The 21169-nt window shown below is 33.0% G+C and overlaps 1 protein-coding gene across 1 annotated transcript in view; it reads left to right on the forward strand.

The window, feature by feature from the left end:
* The window catches only part of SHOC1 (shortage in chiasmata 1), a 93214-nt gene that overhangs the window by 62354 nt on the left and 9691 nt on the right, over positions 1-21169 (forward strand). The window contains exons 22-30 of the mRNA XM_057725100.1: positions 1839-1908; positions 2917-3095; positions 5081-5198; positions 6387-6498; positions 8247-8368; positions 12411-12504; positions 16696-16827; positions 18866-19015; positions 19668-20640. Of these exons, the coding sequence (XP_057581083.1) occupies positions 1839-1908; positions 2917-3095; positions 5081-5198; positions 6387-6498; positions 8247-8368; positions 12411-12504; positions 16696-16827; positions 18866-19015; positions 19668-20640 (1950 nt within the window). The remainder of the gene's footprint in view (positions 1-1838; positions 1909-2916; positions 3096-5080; positions 5199-6386; positions 6499-8246; positions 8369-12410; positions 12505-16695; positions 16828-18865; positions 19016-19667; positions 20641-21169) is intronic.

Consider the following 21169-nt stretch of genomic DNA (forward strand, 5'->3'; position numbering starts at 1 on the left):
TAAAGATTTATTGAATAAATGAATGATCTAATAAATACCTCCTTATATGCCCTATTAGACTAAGACTAGTGAAAAAGATTTAACTGAAATATATGCAAATATTGTGACAAATATCTGCTTCTCAGTGCAGTTAGTAAACTATTAAGTTATAGTAATGTGAGAATGGAAAGCTCTTTTAAGCAGAGCCTTATACTGTGCTGTTTCTTGATGATGTTATCATGTGCTAGAGTCCAAATTTTCAAGCTCGGATCTTATTATTTCTTTCAGTCCTGGGAAGACTAATTTATTTACCAAATCTTAAGATCCTAACTAGTACCAAAATGTTAGCGCAATACTTAACAATTGTGGAGCTGAAGCTGCCACAGTTTTCTAGACAATCAGGGTAATTGGAAACATTTTTTTAAAGTTAGGAAAGTGCTGACAAATGTTAGCATTATAAGAGAAAGGGGGATATGTTTATATGTATAACTGATTCACTTTGCTGTACATCTGAAACTAACAACATTGTAAATCAACTATACTCCAATAAAAATTTTTTAAATGAAATAAAAAAATAAAACAAAGCAATTTGGATAACCAAAGGAATATTTTTGTGAAGAAGCTGAGGAAATATTCCTGCCCCATAGAAAAGAATACTTAAAACTACTTAATGGGGAACCTTTTCCTTTGATGTCACGTAAGACATATCAACAAATTATTACTCTATCTATATTGGTTCTTCTCTAGGCTTCATGCTGAACATTCCTATTTCTTTTGACCTCTGGGATTATATCATTACTACTCATTGTTTTCTTTCAGCAAGGTCTACTAACACAAAATATTGACTCTATATACTGAAAAATGTTTTTACTCTCTTTGTAACTGGTAACTATCCTCTGTGTCTAGAAGCTAGGCCTTTTTATCTGTCCAGTGTTAGAAAATAAAGATGTGGTTCCATCGTTCCATGTGTTTGAAAGATCCTAGTAATGTGCTCAGCAAGTAATCTGCTTTGGGATCAAAGCTAGCACAAATCACTAAAGAAGGTTAGGTTTTAATTAATATGACCTTGCTAATTATAAAAAAAGAGATAGTACTAACTCCATTCTTATTACCACCAAAACCACCTACTACTGTCATATCAAGTCAAGTAAACACAAAATTATTAAACATTACTCTGTCATTATTACATCACACCTTTGGGAACTCTACAGTTGACAAAAGTTTACTAATAGAGTATAGAATTTATTTTAACTAGAATTAGCTATTCTTAAATCAATTATGTCTCCCAAAAATAAACTGTATATGTGGGTATAATAAAATTTTTGAAATTTATTATATTTTGTTAAAAAATAACATAAATAACATAAGTAATTTAAATTATAATTGAGAAGCAGGAGTGAATCTACAAAACAGGTAGTGTCCAGGAAGTCTTCTTTTTCTTATACAGAAAGTAGAAAGGAAAAAAATTCCTACCACAATCTCTTGCTATTTAGTTATGTACTTAAATTTTTGGCCACAAAATAAGGTAAAATTACCGTAATTTTTAGTTCATTACCATAAAATGAACTGCACAGAACTGGTGAGCGTTTAATTTAGTTATTTTAACATTAAGTTTTTGACCCATTTTATTACTTTACATAATAAATTCAGAATTTCCATGCTTATATACACACAACATACACACACACCAGAAATAGTGCCCATGGCTCAAACTGTCTGATTCCCTAGACTTAGAAAAATAATCCTTATTCACAGATCTTTAATTCATTTTTATGGTAGTGAAATATATGACACATCTAAAAATATATATGAACAGAATACTAAAAAAAGCTTTTTTGTATTATTCTTTTTTCCAACAGGTTTGACACTGACTGTCTTACATTCGAACAAAAGAAAAGATTTTCTGGAATCCGAAGGTGTTTTAAATGGGTAAAAAATGTGTTTGTTCATCTGTGGGGAATAGACATTCCAGTTCCACAGGAAAAGCACAATTTCTCCTAGAACTTAACTTTTTAAAAAGGATTAATAAGACCTGAAATTAATCAGTGTCTCTACCCTCTTCCTGAAAAATGCGTTACCTGAGTTCATTGCCATGTGTATTATGAACTATTGTTGTCCAGAATTTTAGTTCAGTCTTTCTCTAATAACTCCACATTGTCATTGTTATTGTTAGTGTCAGTACAAGGAGTACCTATTTAGACTTACGCTTGTTTCTTTACCAGTGTTTTTGCTCACCACTCTTTCTCATATTTTCTTCCTTCCTTTTGAGTTTCCTTCTTCTTGTAGTGCATCCTTTAGAAATTCTTTCAGTGAGAGCCTGCTAATAATAAATTTAGTGTGCATTTGTCTAAAAATGTTTTTATCTTGCCTTATTTTATGTAGAAATTATCCCTAGATAGAAAGCAGCTGTAGAAATTTTAATTATAGTAAATGCTATGTTATATGAAATTCAAAGATGGGAAAGATCAACTTATGATATTTAAGTATCCGCCTTTTGTTGTTGTTAAATCACTTATGAAGCCCATTGAGGGGAAAAAAAACCCATTTCAAAGTCGTCAGGTAATATTCTACTATATAGATTCTCAAAGATTAAAATCTGACATTTAGAAGAAAATGAGATTGATTTTTCACTGTGATTTGTATATTACTGATAAGACTCAGGTAATAAAATAGAGTCCCTTACATTTGAGGACGTGAAATAGTCCACAGTTTTTTTATATCCTGTTTTTTTTTTTAAAGTATGGCCATCAAAAAGAAAGATAAAAAGAGACTAGCACAATTGGAAAATGAGTCAACATAAAATACACCAGTGTCTTTCCAAGATAAGTAAGCATAGATTAGAGAAGGATAAAACAGCCAAAACAGTCATCTTTTAGCATTCCAAGTGTATAATGACACAAGTCTAATTCTATTTTCTCTGCTTTCTTTTGTCTTCAGTACAAGTTTCTGTGCAGTTGTACACAATCAATATATTGGAGCAGATTTCCCCTGGAGTAATTTCTCATTTGTAGTGGAATACAATTTTGCAGAAAACTCTTGCTGGACTGAACATTGCAAAAAATTGAATATTCCTTATTTGGCCTTTAAAGTGATTCTTCCAGACACAGTTTTAAAGAGTAAGGACATAAACTAAAATTCTTTTTTTGTTCCATTAGCATGAAAATTTTCTGTTTTCTATTTCTGATCTATGGAAAGAGAATAAGCTATAGCATTAGAAGACTTGGGTTCAAACTCTAACCTTACCACAGACTGACACACAAAACTTTTAATATGCAACAAAAAATTATGTGCAAATTCTTGGAAAAGAGTCTAAACCACTTTGCATAGCATTGGGTTTCTTTGTATTTCTCAGTAACGCTTCTCGTGACTAAGGCTGTGAATTCTCAGATCCATTAAATTAAAAAGCCTGTACATTTTTAGTGCCAGTGCATCTCTCTTTCAAAACTTGTTGTAAGTTACTTTCTGTCCCCCTTAAGTATGAGTAGGAAGTTTGAATTCTGAGACACTCCAACTCAATTCTAAAAATACAGCCACCATAATTATTACTTTGAAACTTTGATACATAGAATTAAGTGTTAATTCATTAAGTAATTAAAACATGGGCCCGAGAAAGGATAAAAGATAAGCATTCATCTTTGAACTACACTTATTCAACCAATTCCTTATTTGGGTCATTTACAATGCTTTAATTTTGTACTTATTATACCACAAGATTTATAGTAGTTTATATATCTTTATGTGTTTGTTCTAAGAAGTAAAAATTCCAAGGTAAAATGAATTGCTGGGTCAAAGTTATGCACACACTTATATATTGCCAGTGTCTTTCCAGAAATTCTATCCCAATTTATATTTATGGAGAAAACATGAGAGGATGCTTTCCCTCATATTTTTACTACGAGTAGGTGTTATAAATCTTTTAAATTTTTGAGAGGATTAGAGGCAGATAATATTTTATACGAGGGTGAGTCAAAAATTATCCACTGCTAGCACAAAGTAATTTAGTTTAAACATCAGATCACTAAATTTCTTTCTATAGTGTCTTACCATTGTGAAAGTGGTTTTTCAGTGATGACTAAGATAAAACAGAAAAACAATGTAGATAAGAAATCAAAGGTGACAGTATCCAGTCTCAGTTGGAAGTTTAAGTTGTTCTGCACTGATAGTTGTTAGGAATACTTTTTAAGTTGTTAGACTTAGCTAATATAAATGCAGCTTTTAGGTATTCCCTTTGGCCTAAGGTTGCTTAAAAGAAAAAAAAAAAAGATAAATACTAAAGAATGCCATGAACAGAGAAGATTTGGGAGCCTGTGAAATATACAAAATATCAATCATAAAGTAAATGGATTTTTAATAGATGCTTGTTTTCCAATCAATCTAAAGATAAAACATTTCCTTAAAAAAAAAAAATTATCCACACTCTGGTTACATTAAAACTTCTATAAATTCTACAGCCGGAGTGCGGATAATTTTTGACTCACCATCGTAATTGTGTTAATTTGCATTTCTCTAATTACCCACATCATTTCATAAGTGAATTGAACTTGTTTGGCCATTCTTTTGTAAATTGCCTATGTATGTCCTCTGCCCACTTCTCTGTTGAGGTATATGATATTTTCCCTATAGATTTGTAGCATTTCTTATGGATTATTTTGCATAATTTTAAATTTTGATGTAAATCAGTATACATATTTACACAGGAAATGTCCAATATATACTAATTGAATAAAGCAGATATTAACATTCAGGTAGAGTATGATCCTACTTTTTCTTTTCCTTATTTTTTCAAGTGCACATACATGTGTAAGTATACACAAGCAAACATATAGAAAAAATGTGGAAGTATGTGTTAAACTGTTTTTAGTATATAGTACGAGTAGTTTTAATAAATTCTATTCAAACTTTTATTTCTAGGTAGTAGAATAACATATGGTTTTTATTTTATTCTTCAGAACTTTATTCTGAATTCATATTTTTACAATGAATATATTTTGCTTTTATACTACTCCTTGAACATACCTCTGTTATTCTCATGTTTAGTAAAAAGAGAAAGAACTGAGGAATGAGGAAAGAGAGAAATATTTATAATTTTTTTCATATTTAGGAAGCACCTTGCTGGATAGTTTTGGTGGATTTCTTTTGGAAATTCAGATTCCATATGTGTTTTTTGCATCTGAAGGACTTCTTAATACTCCACAAATACTTCAGTTGTTAGAATCCAAGTAAGTTATTGATTTCATAACTTTAGGAAAGATATATATACCCTAATTGGCTAAATATTATGCTATATATGTGGCATTATTTCTTTCTGATTCAAGCCTGGAATTATATCACATAGGAATAGTTTTTCATAGATTTTATGTCCATTTATACTTCTCTCCCTATAGTACACCATCAGAATTATTGAATATTGTCTTCTTTGGTTGTGTATCAATTCTGTGGAGAAAAAATATTTAATTATTATTTCAATTCATATTTTAATTGTATTTCTTTTGTTACCAGCAAATATGAACATTTTATGTGGAGGGAGGGGTTTCTTGTGAATTACATGGTCATGTTTTTGAGTCATTGATATTATTGAGAATGAGTATTCCTATTTAGAGGACTTTAAATACTGCCTAGGAAACAGATTATGAAGTTCTAAATGAATTCGCAAGTTTTTAGACCTTTAGTTCTAACATTATACCAACCCTGAGCATTTTTAAATGGTATAAAACACTTTATCATAGCATACAAGTTGTCACAGGAAGGTTAGACATTGGGCTATATTTCAAGGAAGGATAGTTATACTGTGACCTTAGTTAAAATGCAGATCTATTTTCCATGCTTTTGTTTTTATATCTTAAGGCTGTGGGGCATTCACAGAAAACTATGAGCTTGTAAAAGATAGTTTAAATCTAGGTCACTTTTCAGGATAAAAAAGAAAATTCTGGTAAATGTAGAATGATTTAGTCTCATAACACAATGTTTTGATTTTATGAATTATTACTTATGGAGTCAGAATAAATTGGTTGAGGCATTTATAATAGGGGAATTCCCTGGCAGTCCAGTGGTTAGGACTCTGCGCTCTCACTGCTGAGGGTCCAGGTTCAATCCCTGGTGGGGGAGCTAAAATCCCACAAGCCACGCCGGCCCAGCCAAAAAAAACCCCATAAAACAAACAAGAAAACATTTATAATAGTATCATGTACAGTAATATTTAGAAAAATACGTAAGGCAACACATATCTCAACTAATTTTTCATAAACTGAATAATTCATAATTTCATTCCTCAAATTTCTTAAGCAGAATAAATTGACGTATAAAGTTTACATAGTAGTTCAAATAATTTAATATGCAGGAGGACAATACAGTTTTTCTTAAAGAATTTTTCTTAGCCATCTGTCACCCCAAAATATTATATTTTACAGCTATAATATCACACTAGTGGAGAGATGCTGCAGTGAGTCATTGAAACTCTTTGGAGGTACAGAACATTATGTAGTGATGACAATTGATGAGCACACCAGCATAATTTTGCAGGTAAAATTATACAGTAAAACATATAAATCAAATATATTAAAATATATGTGTAACCATGTAATCTATTATTAGCTTTAGAGAGCTTAACTATAATCTATTTATGATTTCTTCCAAAACTTTGCAAATGGGCCATAAGTGCTAAAATCATCACCATGGAAAATGGTTATTACCAAGCTTTTTCAATGCCTTATAATTTTTAACATACTTTAAGAAGATAGAGCAAATATAGAATCTTTAATATTATGTATTCATCTATTTTAAAATATATTTATAGAATAATTATAGTGTTGATAACTTTAAAAATCAAATTCTAGCCACTGTGTTTCTTTAAGGGGGTAACACATTAATTTGTAATTGGTAATATGGGATTTCCTCTAAAGTAGGTGGGGACTGCCAATAAGTAAGTCAGTTTTTAAAAAGAGGGAGAAAAATCTCTTCAAAAATCCATATATTTTAGAATTTAAGATATATGAATCTCCCTAATATGTTTGCTTGATTGGAGTACAAATTACAAAGAAATTAATTTAATAGTGTGGGAGTGGAGAGCAGAAACCAGTTGGATGGTATGGAGTATAAATTAATGCCATGTATTATGGTAAAAGGTAGAAGTCTGATTTGATATGCACATGTTAATAATATAAGAATTATATGACGGAAACCAAAAGCTCTATTAGAAAGGTTCTCATGGAATATTGTGTCTTGCATATTTAAGGTTCTTAAATAACAATTATTTGTGGGAGGGAAATCCTGTTTGGGAAAATTGTTTTAATCCATGCTTATATAACTTACTGTTAGAATAAAACACTTCTTGAATTATTCACTCTATCAAAAATTAATATTGTTAAAGGAAAAAAGGGATTCTAAATCATTAGAAAGAGATTCCTATAAGTCCATTAACTGCTGCTTTTTCATCTTCCTTAAATAAGAATCTAGTGCAGATTATCCCATGGATTTTTGTCCTTAAGAGTAGCCAGATCAGGACTTCCCTGGGGGAGCAGTGGTTAAGAATCCACCTGCCAATGCAGGGGACACAGGTTCCATCTCTGGTGGGGAAAATCCCACATGCCTCAGAGCAACTAAGCTTGTGCACCACAGCTACTGAGCCTACACTCTAGAGCCTGTGAGCCACAAATATTGAGCCCGCATGCCACAACTACTGAAGTCTGCATTAGCCTAGAGCCTGTGCTCTGCAACAAGAGAAGCCACTACAATGAGAAGCCTATGCACTGCAACTAAGAGTAGCCCCCACTCACCACAACTAGAGAAAGCCCGTGTGCAGCAATAAAGACCCAACACAGCCAATAAATAAATATATTTATTAAAAAAATAAGTAAATAAAATAAAATAAAATAATAGGGATCCATGGGGGACATACAAAATTGGAGAAAGCTTACCCATCTAAAGACATTTATACAAAATAAATTAAAAAAAAAAAAGTAGCCAGATCCCTGTCTATAAAGGACTTTGCCCAGATAGGAGCACTCTGTAGGCTGCTGTTTTCATGTCTAGGACTTGGGAGACTCATGAACCCTCCTTGCTGAGGCTCTTATTAACTGTTTCACATCTACTGTAGCTTTTCCCCTACTACTTCCAGTGTGACTGCAATTTTTCCATAAAATGGGCGCCCATACCCATGCTTATTCTCAAGTTATAATTTATATATCATAGATTCTTGAAATATGGTAACAATAATTTCATAACAACTGGTCAACCTAGTGAATCATTTTATTTTATTTATTTTCTGGTAGGACCTAGAAGAATTAAACTGTGAGAAGGCATCAGACAATATCATTATGAGACTGATGGCATTATCATTCCAGTACAGCTACTGTTGGATAATTTTATATGTCAAAAAACCATTAAACTCAGAGTAAGTAAATACTTCTTCATCCAAAGTCACATATATATCTTTTAAGTTATTCAATCTTCTTTGAATAAAAGTAGCTGTGTAAATTTTCCTCTTGCTCATCTAGTTTGCTTTAAGGGATTCTCAAGGTGGAGGCATCCCATAGGAAAACAAATCGGAATTCTGGAGATGATATATTTCCCCTGGACAGTCAGTGCAAATCATCCTCCCCTCCTCTACCTCACTAACAATTGCTGCTTTAAGTGTTCCACTTTTTATTAATTTTTAATTCTGGACTCTTGTTATAAAATGTCATTCTTAAATCTCTTCTCTCTAAAATCTTATTTAAAAATACCAACTAACGAGCATCTTACTATACTTTCTTTGATTGATGCATTTAACTGAAAAATTACCTCCAAAATCTATGTCAAGACATTGGGTCAAGTTATCTTTATATGTCTCTCCTTTCCCTCATTCTAAAGTTTATTGAAACTACTGCTTCCGCTTTCTCCTTGTATTCTTTGCAATTGGCTTTTCTCTCTACCTCTATGCTAATCTCTGTCTCTCAAAGGTCACTCATCATTTGTGACTTTCTTATGATCATCTCCAAAAATATTTTTATCTTTCACTGCCCTGAAGTATTTAAGACTATTGTCAGTGCTTTCTGTCTTGAGACTCTTCAGTTCCATGGCACTTCAATGTTTTTGATGTTCTACCTCGCTACTTCTTTGTCTTTACCTCTTCTTCTTCCTTGTCCCAGTCTCCAAATAGATCTGAAATCTCTTTTTTTCTTCTACTTTGTCCACTAGAAATCTTATCTGCTCCCATAGCTTCAGTCATCATCTTTCTACATATAATTATTATATTTCCATCAGCAGCTGCAGTCTCTCTTTGAAATTCCTGACATAATATCTCTAATTTTCTGTATGATATTTCCACTCTGATATTTCATCGGCTTTCAAAATTAACATAGTAGGAATTCATCATATTCTCTGTTCCCTCCAAAACAGTATCTCCTCCTTTCTGCCTTTTAACTATTTATAACCATTGCCTTTCTTTTAGTCACCAAGACTGGAAAACAAATCCTATAGATTCAACCACTGGATTTTCTCTTTCATCTGTCCCCTTGCTCCATTTATATTACCAACATCTTAGTTCAGATTCTCATTATTTTATGTGGACTATTATAATAAACTACCAATGGTTTTCCCACCTCCAGATGATTCTCAATGTTACTCTCCATAATCTGTCATACACTCAATTAATATTCCTAAAACCAGGCTCTTATTATTTCACTCTGATAAAACACCTTCACTGATTTCCCCACTATTTACTAAATATGTACAGACTACGCATCCTAATATTCAAAGTCTTCAGAATATAATCCCAACCTATATTTTCAGGCTTACTTTTCACTGCCTTCCATTTCAACCAAAAATTCTGCTCATTGGCTTGCTAACATGCTCCTTGCTTTCTTACTTCTACTTTTGCTCATACAGTTCTCTTTTCCAATGATATTCCCTACTTTCTCTAACTATTTCATCTGGTGAAATTGTGCCTAATTTTTTCAGATCTATCTACTTTTTCTATTCGACCTCTCTTCAGTATCCCTCACTCATGCATACAGATATGCAGACAGATATTTAGTTGTAACCTTTCCATCCTTCAATCTCCGTAGCTCCCTGTTTTTTCCTCATCTTTGATATTTATCATATTTTGCTTTGTATTATCATTTTGGAGCACTTGCCCTACAGTGCTGACCACACTGCTTTCATATGGTATATGCTTGGTAAATACTCTTTGATTGAATGAATGAATCTTTCCAACTAAAGTGCACACTAGTCTTACTCAGTTTTTAATCTCTACAATATTACATAACACAAACCACATCACTCATAGTAGAAGTTTCAAAAATATTCTTTAGTTATTAGATACGGTACAGATATCTTATTTAACACTACATTATTTGTGTGATTTTTTTTCTTTATTGACTTTCTGGTTTGACTCCATTTTTGTTTATCTTACTGTACCAAGCTCTTTGTATACAATTATTATTGTCATGTGGGGATAAGTGTAAGAATGTAAGAATACAAACAACTTGGTTCTTATTCCTTCTTCTATTAACAATAACCTCTAGCTGTCATTTTAACCTAGTTTTTCATTTCCACCAGAACTGAAAAATTAAAATAATTATTCAGGTCTAAAAATCTTTATTTAGAAGATTAATAAAGGCTGGAAAGCATTTTAAGCTTTATCAAGAACTTGAAAGTATTCTGGATAAATAATTGATTTGACATTTTTTAAGTTGTTTTTAGATTGATACCCACCTAGCGATGCAATTGAAGTATAAGAGATAAGAGGATATTTACACTTACTTTTATCTAGATTTTCATGAAAAAAAATTAATTATGTAACACTGAGATAGTTTTGTGTTCAAGATGTGAAGAATTATCATTTATTCACAATAATATATTAGTATAAAATGTAATTCTTTTCAGTCTTCTAGGTATCTCAGTTTTATATTTTTAGATCATTGGAACATTTTTAAAGTATCTTAATTAACTGACCAAATGAGGAGAATTGAAAATACAAGATACTTTGAATTACTTTAGTAATTCATACATTAGTTCCTGTTTGAAAACGTGTCAGGAGTCCCCAAGACAACCCCCAAGTATGATGATTTGTTAGTATTCACAGCACTGAGCATATTCTTGTACTCATGATTTATTACAATGAATGGTTACAAAGGAAATTCAGCAAAGGGAAAAACGGCATGGAGCAAAGTCCAGAGGAAACTAAGAGGAAGCTTCTAAGAGTCCTCTGCTAGTAGAGTCACACAGAACATGCTTAACTTCCCCAGCAACGAGTTGTGACAACACTTGTAAAATGTCTACCAGAGAAACTTGCCTGACACTCAGTGCCCTGGACTTTTACTAAGAGCTAGTCACAGGGACTTCCCTGGTGATCCAGTGCCTAAGACTCCATGTTCCCAATGCAGGGGACCCAGGTTTGATCTCTGGTCGGGGAACTAGATCCCATATGCCACAACTAAAGATCTCTCATGCTGCAATGTGGCAATTAAGACCTGATGCAGGCAAATAAATAAATAAATAATTTTTTTTTTTTTAAAAGAGCTAGTCAGAAATCAAAACTCTAGACTCCAAGAAGGAAAGCAGGTGTTTGATAGAAATCACATTGTTTGTACAGTTTAGGCCCAGTGAGCTTCTCTTATCAGCCACTCTTATGAAAAAAGCTTGCCTGAGAAAGAAGCCAACAGAGGAAAGAACAGCCAAGAAATTGAGAGCCATTGTCTCGATGACATTGTTTGAGTCCCTGGGCCCAACAATGTCTTCCCCTGGAACCCTTAGTAATATGAACCAATAAATTTCTTTTTCATTGCTTGGAGACTTAAAGTGGATAAAGGTAGTAGAAATATTCACCCGCAGCTCAAGAGTCACATCTGAACTGCTTAATAACTGCAGAAGGAAAAAAGGGGTATTTTTAAAAATCACTGAGATATAACTGACATATGAGATTGTGTAAGTTTAAGGAGTACAATCTGTTGATTTGATACATTTATATACTGCAATATAATTACCATCTTAGTGTTAGTTAACACATCTAACACATAATGATCATTTAAAAGTGTGTTTTTCCTAACAATTCAGGGAAAAGACCCAGGGAGGATTCTAGTTATCCTGACTCTGGTCATGTGTTTATATCTGAACCTGATAATTTGGTCAGGCTGGAGTGTTCTAGTTGGCTAGGCTTCAGTGACATACCCATCCCTGGGGGCAGTAAGGGGATGAGTTAAACTTCTACACACACACACACACACACACACACACTCAGCATTTCCTAGATTTAACAGTACTGCTGAAGAATGTAGGTGGAACTGTTTTTACAAAAGAGTGCTGAGTGGACAAAAAAAAATTAGCCTGCCACACAAGCATTGTTTCAGCCAGATTATTCTAATAACATAATGAAATGTGGAAAATAAAAGGAATTTTTAATAAGTATAGTTAGACATCAAATGAGTAGAATATAATACTATAATTTTTTTTAGGTACCATCTTACAGAAAAGACACTTCATCATCTAGCACTGATTTATGCAGCTTTGGTTTCATCTGGGCTAAAATCAGAAGAACTGGATGTAAAGGTATTCTTTTTCTGTACGTTTGTTTGTAAGTATTTTTCATAAACCAAAATTTATGAATACTGAAACTCAACTGCCCCGTGAGAAGAAACATTAAATGGGTAAACTAAAAGAAAACACTTAAAAGCCATATAAAGAACAGTTTCAAGTTAACAAATATTCTTTCCACTTAAATTTCTGCTCTAAAAGCCTTTAATGAATTTAAATTCATATTTTATCTCTTCATTACTACTTAAATTTTTTGAAACATGTCAGAATATGAATAAAAATAAATATCCCTTGATCAAAAATGTTCACTTATGAGAGATATACTGTTTTTATCTGCTGTAAAATGGAAATCTTATGACATATGAATAGAGCAATATGTTGGTGATCTCTAATCAGTCTCCTTTCTTGGCTTTTTTTCAGTGTCCCACTCTGAAGTTTAGATATTTCCCCCAAATTCAGGGCTCAGTCCTCTACTGTTATCACTTTATATTCTTTCCTTGATAAACTCAGACATTCCCACAAATTTACCTTTCATTTCTAAGAAAATCTTTAAAATTTTTCTAACTTTTCTTAAGGTCTCCACCTATAGTCTAGAATTCTACTGGAAATGCCCACATGAATACCCTGCAGGTACCTCAAATTCTGCATATCCAAAGCACAACTTCTCATCCTCCCCCAAACTTATGTTGACTTAAAACAAATAGACTGCCAGTTATTTCTGTAGCAAAAATGGGTTTGTACGGGATCAACAAAGAATTGCAACTCAGGGTCTGCAACCATGGCAAGCCATATGCAAGTCTGGGCACAGCAAGGAGAGGTGAACCCTTTTAAAGAAGGGAAAAGAAGTTGGGAGGGTTATGATAAACAAAGAGTCCATTGGAGGAGCTGAGAATTCGAAGTATAGTGGCTTTTCATCTGCTGAGTTGTGACAGTCTCTCACTGGCTGCACTCTTGTCAGGAAAGAAGAGGAAGTCTTTCTTCCTATTGGACTCTGCTATCATGATAGGGCATGAGAGCTCCTCCTTCTGGTCTCCCAACTCTATTCTAATTAAGGTTTCTGTTAATTTTTTACACCTAGTTTATGGCATTACTATCCTAAGCTAATCAGTAGCTAAATTCTCCTTTTATCCCTGCAGTTTCCCTAGAGTATGCCTCTCCTTTCTACTCCCATTGCTATTTCCCTAAATTCAGGACTTCACTTCTCACTTGGAGTTTTAAGGTAACTTCCTAATTAGTCTCCTTATTTCTACTCTTTTCCCACTCCCGTGCATCATAAATATTGACACCAGTTACAGTTCTGAAATACAGCTGTGACTATTTCACTCCCAAGACTGTAAGCTCCTAAAGGAGAGGGAATGTGTTTTTCATTTTTGTCTTCCTAGCACCCAATAAATAAACAAAATATTTATTGTTCAGCTGAATTTTCATGCTCAAAAGACCTTCCATAGCTTCCTACTTCATCAAAGTAGAGTTAACCTCAGCTGGATTCAAACTCCTCCACAATTTGGCCCCTAGTAATCCTAGAATCCTTAAAGACATCCTTAAAGACACCGATTCCTGAATACGCCCCACCACTATCACCTCTCAGCCATGTGATTCTGTCGTCTTCCCCCAGAAATACTATTCCCCATCTCCTTACTGCAAGTCTTTATAGTTCTGACTTTTTCTACCCAACTCAAACACTACCTCCTTTAAAAAATTTGCCTCATTTATACCCTCTCAAGATAAATCTCTCCTCCCATTCTCCCAATAACACTTTATACCTTTATTATAATATGAATTATTTATTCATATATGCTCCACCCTGGATGATGAGAACTAGGCCCTTTTTTTGTAAAACCTATAGCATCTAGCAGAGCGTTTCGTATACAGTAAAAATATTGAACAAACATCTACTAAATAGAATTCAGTAAAAGCAGAACCTGTTAAGAAAATCAACAAATGATCTATTTGAAATAGAATCCAGATAATTTTGATCCTGTGATGCATATTAAACAAAGAAATAAAATTCTTAGAAAAGTTATCTAAATAAATGTAAATTTGTCTCATTTATTCATTCAAGTGAGGTTTCAGCACTTAATCAGCCTCTTTTCTCTTCAGCTAATAGTAAGCAGACATATGCAAATTACGCTTTAGAGAATCATTTTATTCCTCTATACATGGGGTATCTGATACCAGTAAGTGACACTATGCAGGTACAGTGACAGGGCCCACAGAGGACATGTTCCAAGGAAGGCATTTGGGGATGAAATAGGAGGTGCTGCCCAGGGCACAATCCATTCCAAACGAAAGTCTGGATAAAAGTTTTATCCCACCTGGATAAAACTACTCCAAAATCTCTTCAAGTTTACATAATAATCTTAAAAGTAGGTCCATTTTTCCATGGAATTTGAGAAACAAGCATGATCAATTTGCTCTAATTCTGTTATCAATATATCACCAATACTCAAGTCTCCCATTCTCCTAACTTGATGACATTATTACATTAAAGGGGGGATCCCTAGACTCATGGTATTTTAGAATACATTTATAATGGCTTTTGGCCTTTTAGGCCAAAAAAATCCATCAGGTTGGATTATTTTTTTATTTCCAAGCATCTGGAGAGCCTAGCCATAAAGGGAATATTAGGAAATTTAAGTACATTTTCTTAAACTAAAAGAAAATGCCATTAGCAGTTTCATGCCATGGTTTAACATTTTAAAAAATTCTATAAATTTCTTATAAACTCTCTTTGTAGAAAAATGCATACATACACACATATGCAAATTTTTAAAAACAATGTTAGCGGGGTTTCTTGAATCTCCCAAAGTTTAGCCATGAGCTCCAGAATCCTTACCCTTAGGTTAAGGTAATATTTATTACCATTTTAAAATTATGCCCTTTAAAATAAAATTTATATTTAAATGAAAGTCTCAAATCTTCTCAAAATGTCCAAAGCTTTTAGTAAAATGAATTTGGAATCAGTGTATTTCTGTGTACTCTGTATATTTAATATGAAAAGAAAATCCTTCTTTAGCATGCATATACCCCTAGGTATACGCTAGCAGTTTTATATTTGTTATTCTTGTGAAAGAAAAAAAAAAGTCATAATTATTTTGTGAGGTTTGTACAGTCTTTGTTTCTTAAATTTCCACTACATGACAGAATATTTATATTTTTAAGATATGATTGTTTAGGGCAGTATTCTCTATCTACATTAAACTGCTAACCCATGAACTATCTTTCCTTCAACTGAATCCAATAGATGAAGAAGAAGATAAAAATAGAAATGAAAGGGGAAGGAAAATGCTGGCATTTCAGAGGAGAGAAGGGCATGGAGGAAAACACAAGTGACGGACAGGAAGTAGGGGATATTAAGAAATTCTTTTCAGAGTAAATTTTAACACACACATATCACACATTTTCTGGCAGAGGTCTTACCATCAGATAGTCCAAGATTGGGTGAACAATTCCCAAAATACTCTAAATCAAAACATATTTTTCTTTCTCAATACAGCATCAAATGAATCTGTAAATATATTTTTCAACTTCGTTTTTGAAAAGTCTTGCACTATATTTTTTTCTTATTTTTATTTGAGAACTATTAGGCTTAACCTACAAAAAGCAAAATATTAAATATTGCTAGTAACATCCAAATTGCTTTCTTTCTAATACAGGTGAAATAACACACTAAGTATGTTTAAAAGACTTTATTAATAAATGCCAAATGGGAGCGAGGAAGAACAATTTAGTTCCAAAAATTAGATACTACGAGGATATCATATTTAAAGAAGGAAAGTAGACTGTTTATCCTCACAAATAAAATGTCTTGGATTTCACATAGATAAATTAGTAAATTATATCTAAAGTAGTATTCAAAGATTAGAATCTGCTGGGGGCTTTTTCTCCTAATTGCAAACAATTTTTAAGTGAGGTGAGAGAGTAGCATAGACATATATATATACTACCAACTGTAAAACAGATAGCCAGTGGGAAGTTGCTGTATAACAAAGGGAGTTCAACTCGAGGATGGATGATGCCTTAGGGGACTGGGACGGGGAGGGTGGGGGGGAGTCGAGGGACGGAGGGAATATGGGAATATGTGTATAAATACAGATGATTGAACTTGGTATACCTCAAAAAAATAATAAATAAATTAAAAAAAAATAAGTGATATATTTTGCTTCCTGGTATTTCCTATAACCTAACATAAAAAATATATTTTAGCTTATAATTGCCCCAGGAGTGGAAGAGACTGCAATGATAATTCGACAAATTGCTGACCACAATTTAATGACCTCGAAGAGAGATCCTCATGAATGGTTGGATAAATCCTGGCTTGAAGTTTCACCATCTAAGGTTTATTTCCTAATATATAAATTAGATATTTGCAAAACAAATATAAATACATGTACTTGAATTCTGTTTCTGGTAGCATTTTCTTGTTCTGTCATGCTTGCATGAACGTATGTAACAGCAGCCATAATGCACAGCATTTATTTAGACAATTTTCCAGAATTATGAGTATTTTTCAATTTCATAGAACTATTTTAATGGGATCTTTTATAATGAACTTTCAAATCTAACTTATTATAGTGTGAGCTAATGGTTTCAGTATCTAATGTTTTTAAAATATAATAATTTTTCTAATTCCTGCATTTCAGTATTCAAGAATAGTAGATATGAGAATAGCAAAATTCTATCATTCCATGATTTTTCAGTAATTCAATTATATAACTGAAAGTGAAAGTAGAGTTATGAAACAGTTACAAGATTAAATAGTTAATTTTTAAATATTTATTTATTTATGTATTTGTTTATTTTGGCTGTGCTGGGTCTTAGTGGTGGCATATGGGACCTTTTGTTGTGTTATGCGGACTTCTTAATTGCAGCATGCAAACTCTTAGTTGTGGCATGCATGCGGGATCTAGTTCCCCAACCAGGGATCAAACCTGGGCCCCCTGCATTGGGAGCTCAGAAGCTTACCCACTGGACCACCGGGGATGTCCCTAAATAGTTAATTTTCAGAAATTCCTTTTGTTTAAGCATAAATACTTCCAGGTTCTCATAGCAACCTAGTGTTTCTGTTACATTTATTTTTAATATACTCAAATCCTGAAGCTGTGAAAAAAGAACGATGAAGATCGTTATGTGCTAACTTGGAATGGCCTTCAAAATGTATTGCTAAGTGAAACATGAAAGTTGCAGGGCAGAGCATGCGGTACACTACCATTTGTGTAAAACAAGGGGAAATTAATATTTATATGTATTTGTTTGTAAATGAATAAACTATCTCTGGAAGGGTACCAAGAAATAACATTGATTATCTCCAGAGAGAACTGAAGTAATGGAGTAGGAATGGGACTTTTCACTGTATATCTTTTAGAGCTTTTTAAATCTTGAACCATTTGACTGTTTTACCTACTCAAAAAATAAAATTATAAAACAAATAAATAAAATATTCATATATATTAAATCATAGGACTTTTACATGCCTAACAGAACATAGTACTATCAGCAAATATGGGTATAATTATGACATGTATGTATGTATGTGCAATTTCCTTCCTACAAAGACACATCCAATCTACTCACATGTCTGTTATTTGACAAAGTCAAAGAGGGTGCAAAAAGCCAGTGTAACCCAGAAAAAAAAAAAAAAGAAATTTGGCAATAAAGGTGGCTGCTATATTTCTAGAGTTATGAAGTCTCTCTGAAAATGTATATTTTTAGACTGTCAAGGTCTGTTCTGGTTGATAGTAATTCTTCCTGTACTTTTCGCAATAAGCCTTTCCTGAAATTATAACATCTATTAGATATCATAACATGGTTCATCTTAACCAAACCATGATAGGATACGGTCAACAAAGGGAAAGCTAAAGAAATCTTGAGCTATATAACCAAGTCTCCTAAAACAGTGGTCCCCAACCTTTTTGGCACCAGGGACCGGTTTCATGGAAGACAATTTCTCCACAGACGGGGCAGAGAGGAATGGGTCAGGTGGTAATGCCAGCGACGGGCAGCGGCAGATGAAGCTTCCACTGGAACGTGGCTCACCTCCTGCCGTGTGGCTGGGGTCTAGGGGGTGGGGACCGCTGCCCTAAATAAAAGGTTTCTCATTAGAAGAAGTGTCATTAGATAAAACAATTGTCATTAGAAGGAAATGAACTGTAATGAATCTCTTTGGATGAGTGATTAGACTGAAGGAACTTCAAGATCTTTCCCAATTCTGGGTGTATGAATCTTTACTGACAAAAAGTTTCTTCCCCTGCTGACCATACTTTTTTTTCCCAAGCATCTCAAATTGAATGGTAGGTACAAAGACAAAATTTTTAACCTGCTAGAGTGAGTAGAGTAAAAAGACCACCGGCTGATTATTCCTTAAACTTTTTTCTAGGAAGAAATGCATTTACTTGATTTTCCAAGTGTTAATCCATTGGTGGCTCAGCTCATGTTAAATAAAGGACCTTCACTGAACTGGATATTATTAGCAAATCTTTGTCAACTTCAGGAACTCCTACCTGAAGTTCCAGAAAAAGTGTTAAAGGTTAGTTATTTGAGATCCATAATCTTCTATGAGTTTATTTCCTTTCCATTTGAGTATCTATTTTTACCATAAGCGTTTTCAAAATGAAGGTATCCAAGATTGTTTTGGACTTCACAGAGCGAAAAAATAATTTACTTAAGCTAAATTTCACATAGAATTCTCATTGTCAATCACATTATACATTTTGAAGCTGTCATATAGATAATTCAGTACAGATCGTTTATCACACTTCAGATCATTTAGAAGTGTTATAGTGCCCACAGGTATTCAATTACACCCTCTATTGATGTACGTTTACATTATCTCTTCCAAACAATCCTGATGCCCTTCACTATAGTAGAAGCTAAAGAGAACTGGAGCCTTATCAGTAAGTCTTTAATTTTTATGAAGGAAATAGTATTCATGTATAACTTGTGTAACTAGTGTTTATTTTAAGTGATTAGAAAATAGATGCAAATTACAATAAGTTTTTCTTTTAATGGAGCCTCATCATGTTATGTTCTCATTACATGGATCCGTATAATACCTTTGAATGGACTACTTATTTATATTTTTCCTTATATCCATTTAGATAAGCATCACTATTTATATTTACTTGACTGATGTTTATGTTGTATTTTTATTATACTAATTAATTTCTAAATTTTTTTAGCATTTTTGTGGCATCACTTCCTTATTCAAGATTAGTCCTTCCATAACAAAATCACCTCAAATGCCATCACCTCAGGAAAACAGGAATCAGACTTGTACCTTTACTTCTCAGAGTTCAGCTTCTGGCTCTTCAGATTCTGTCATTCAAGAATATAATGAATATTACCAATATTCAGACTTAGGAGAGACAGTGCATGAAGACAAAAACACCACTTCAAATTATAACTCTTCCCTTATGGAACTAAAAGAAATGCCATGCATTTTACCACCTGTGACCTCTTACAGTCAGACCAGCTACTGGAAGGAGTCCAGTTGTAACCCTAACATAGTGCAGAATAATTCTTTCCTAACTAATATAGAAGCAAGGAATGTGTCTGGTAATTCCTTTCTGAACCATAATGATTCGGAGTCAGATGTCTTTTCTTTGGGTCTAACAGAAATGAATTGTGAAACCATAATGTCACCAACTGATAATCAGAAGAGAGTTACCCCTTTTTCTGATAATTTCATAAATTATCAGAAAAAGGGAACACAAGGAGCAAAAGGACCTACAAACAAAGAATTGTCTGCCCCCATCTTTTCACTAGAGGGTTCTCAATCTCCTCTTCATTGGGACTTTAAGAGAAATGCACGGGAACAACAGAATCACCCATTCAAATTACAGTATAGTGCAGAGCAGAATACATGTGACAGATGGTACTCTCAGAAAGATAATTTATTTACTAATCAGCAAAAATGTCTATCGGATGAGTTAGAAGGCTTCATATGTGAAAGTTCAAATGCTGGGACTAAAAAGATTTTCTGGAAAGAATTACCATCTGTCCCCAGTTTGGATTTATCTTGTGCTTCTAATTCTAATGTAAATCAGAAAGGATTCAACAGTCTTTATTTCTACGAAAGAGCTGGAAAATGTTTAGGACAGAAAAGGCACTCTGAATCTTCATCTAATACAGGAGACAAGAAATCATTAACAGGTAATACTATCTAATAGTTGATAAAACTACTCTCTAATGTAATTTTAAAACTCATCTCCAAATTAAAAGAATATTTTTGTTTTAATTACTACACTTAAGAATCTTCAATAAAAGAAAAAGCAAAATTCTAATTATAGATTTTTAAGAAAATAAAGGCAAAGAAAATATGTCAAATTCTTGTAGCTTTAGATGAACTAAGCATTTAACTTAAGAAGTTACAAATAAAAACACAGGACAAATGGAAGTCAAGCAGAAGACAAATTAACAAAGATTAAATAAAGAAATTAGTGAGTTAGAAAAAGTAGCCTCTTTGTCAAACAGGAATATTTAATGAGCTAACATTTATTAAGAGCTTATTATATTCCCTTTATGTGGATTATTTAATTGTGACAATCCTATTAAATAGATATTACTATTGGCTCTCTTTTACAGTTGATGTTTCTGAACATTTAGTCATATCAGTTTTTAAAAGAACAATTTTATTTTTTCATTTCTGATAATTATACCTTTTATTTCGGTGTCATTTCTT

The sequence above is a fragment of the Hippopotamus amphibius genome, chromosome 2 (assembly GCF_030028045.1).
Source record: "Hippopotamus amphibius kiboko isolate mHipAmp2 chromosome 2, mHipAmp2.hap2, whole genome shotgun sequence".
Classification (NCBI taxonomy): domain Eukaryota; kingdom Metazoa; phylum Chordata; class Mammalia; order Artiodactyla; family Hippopotamidae; genus Hippopotamus; species Hippopotamus amphibius.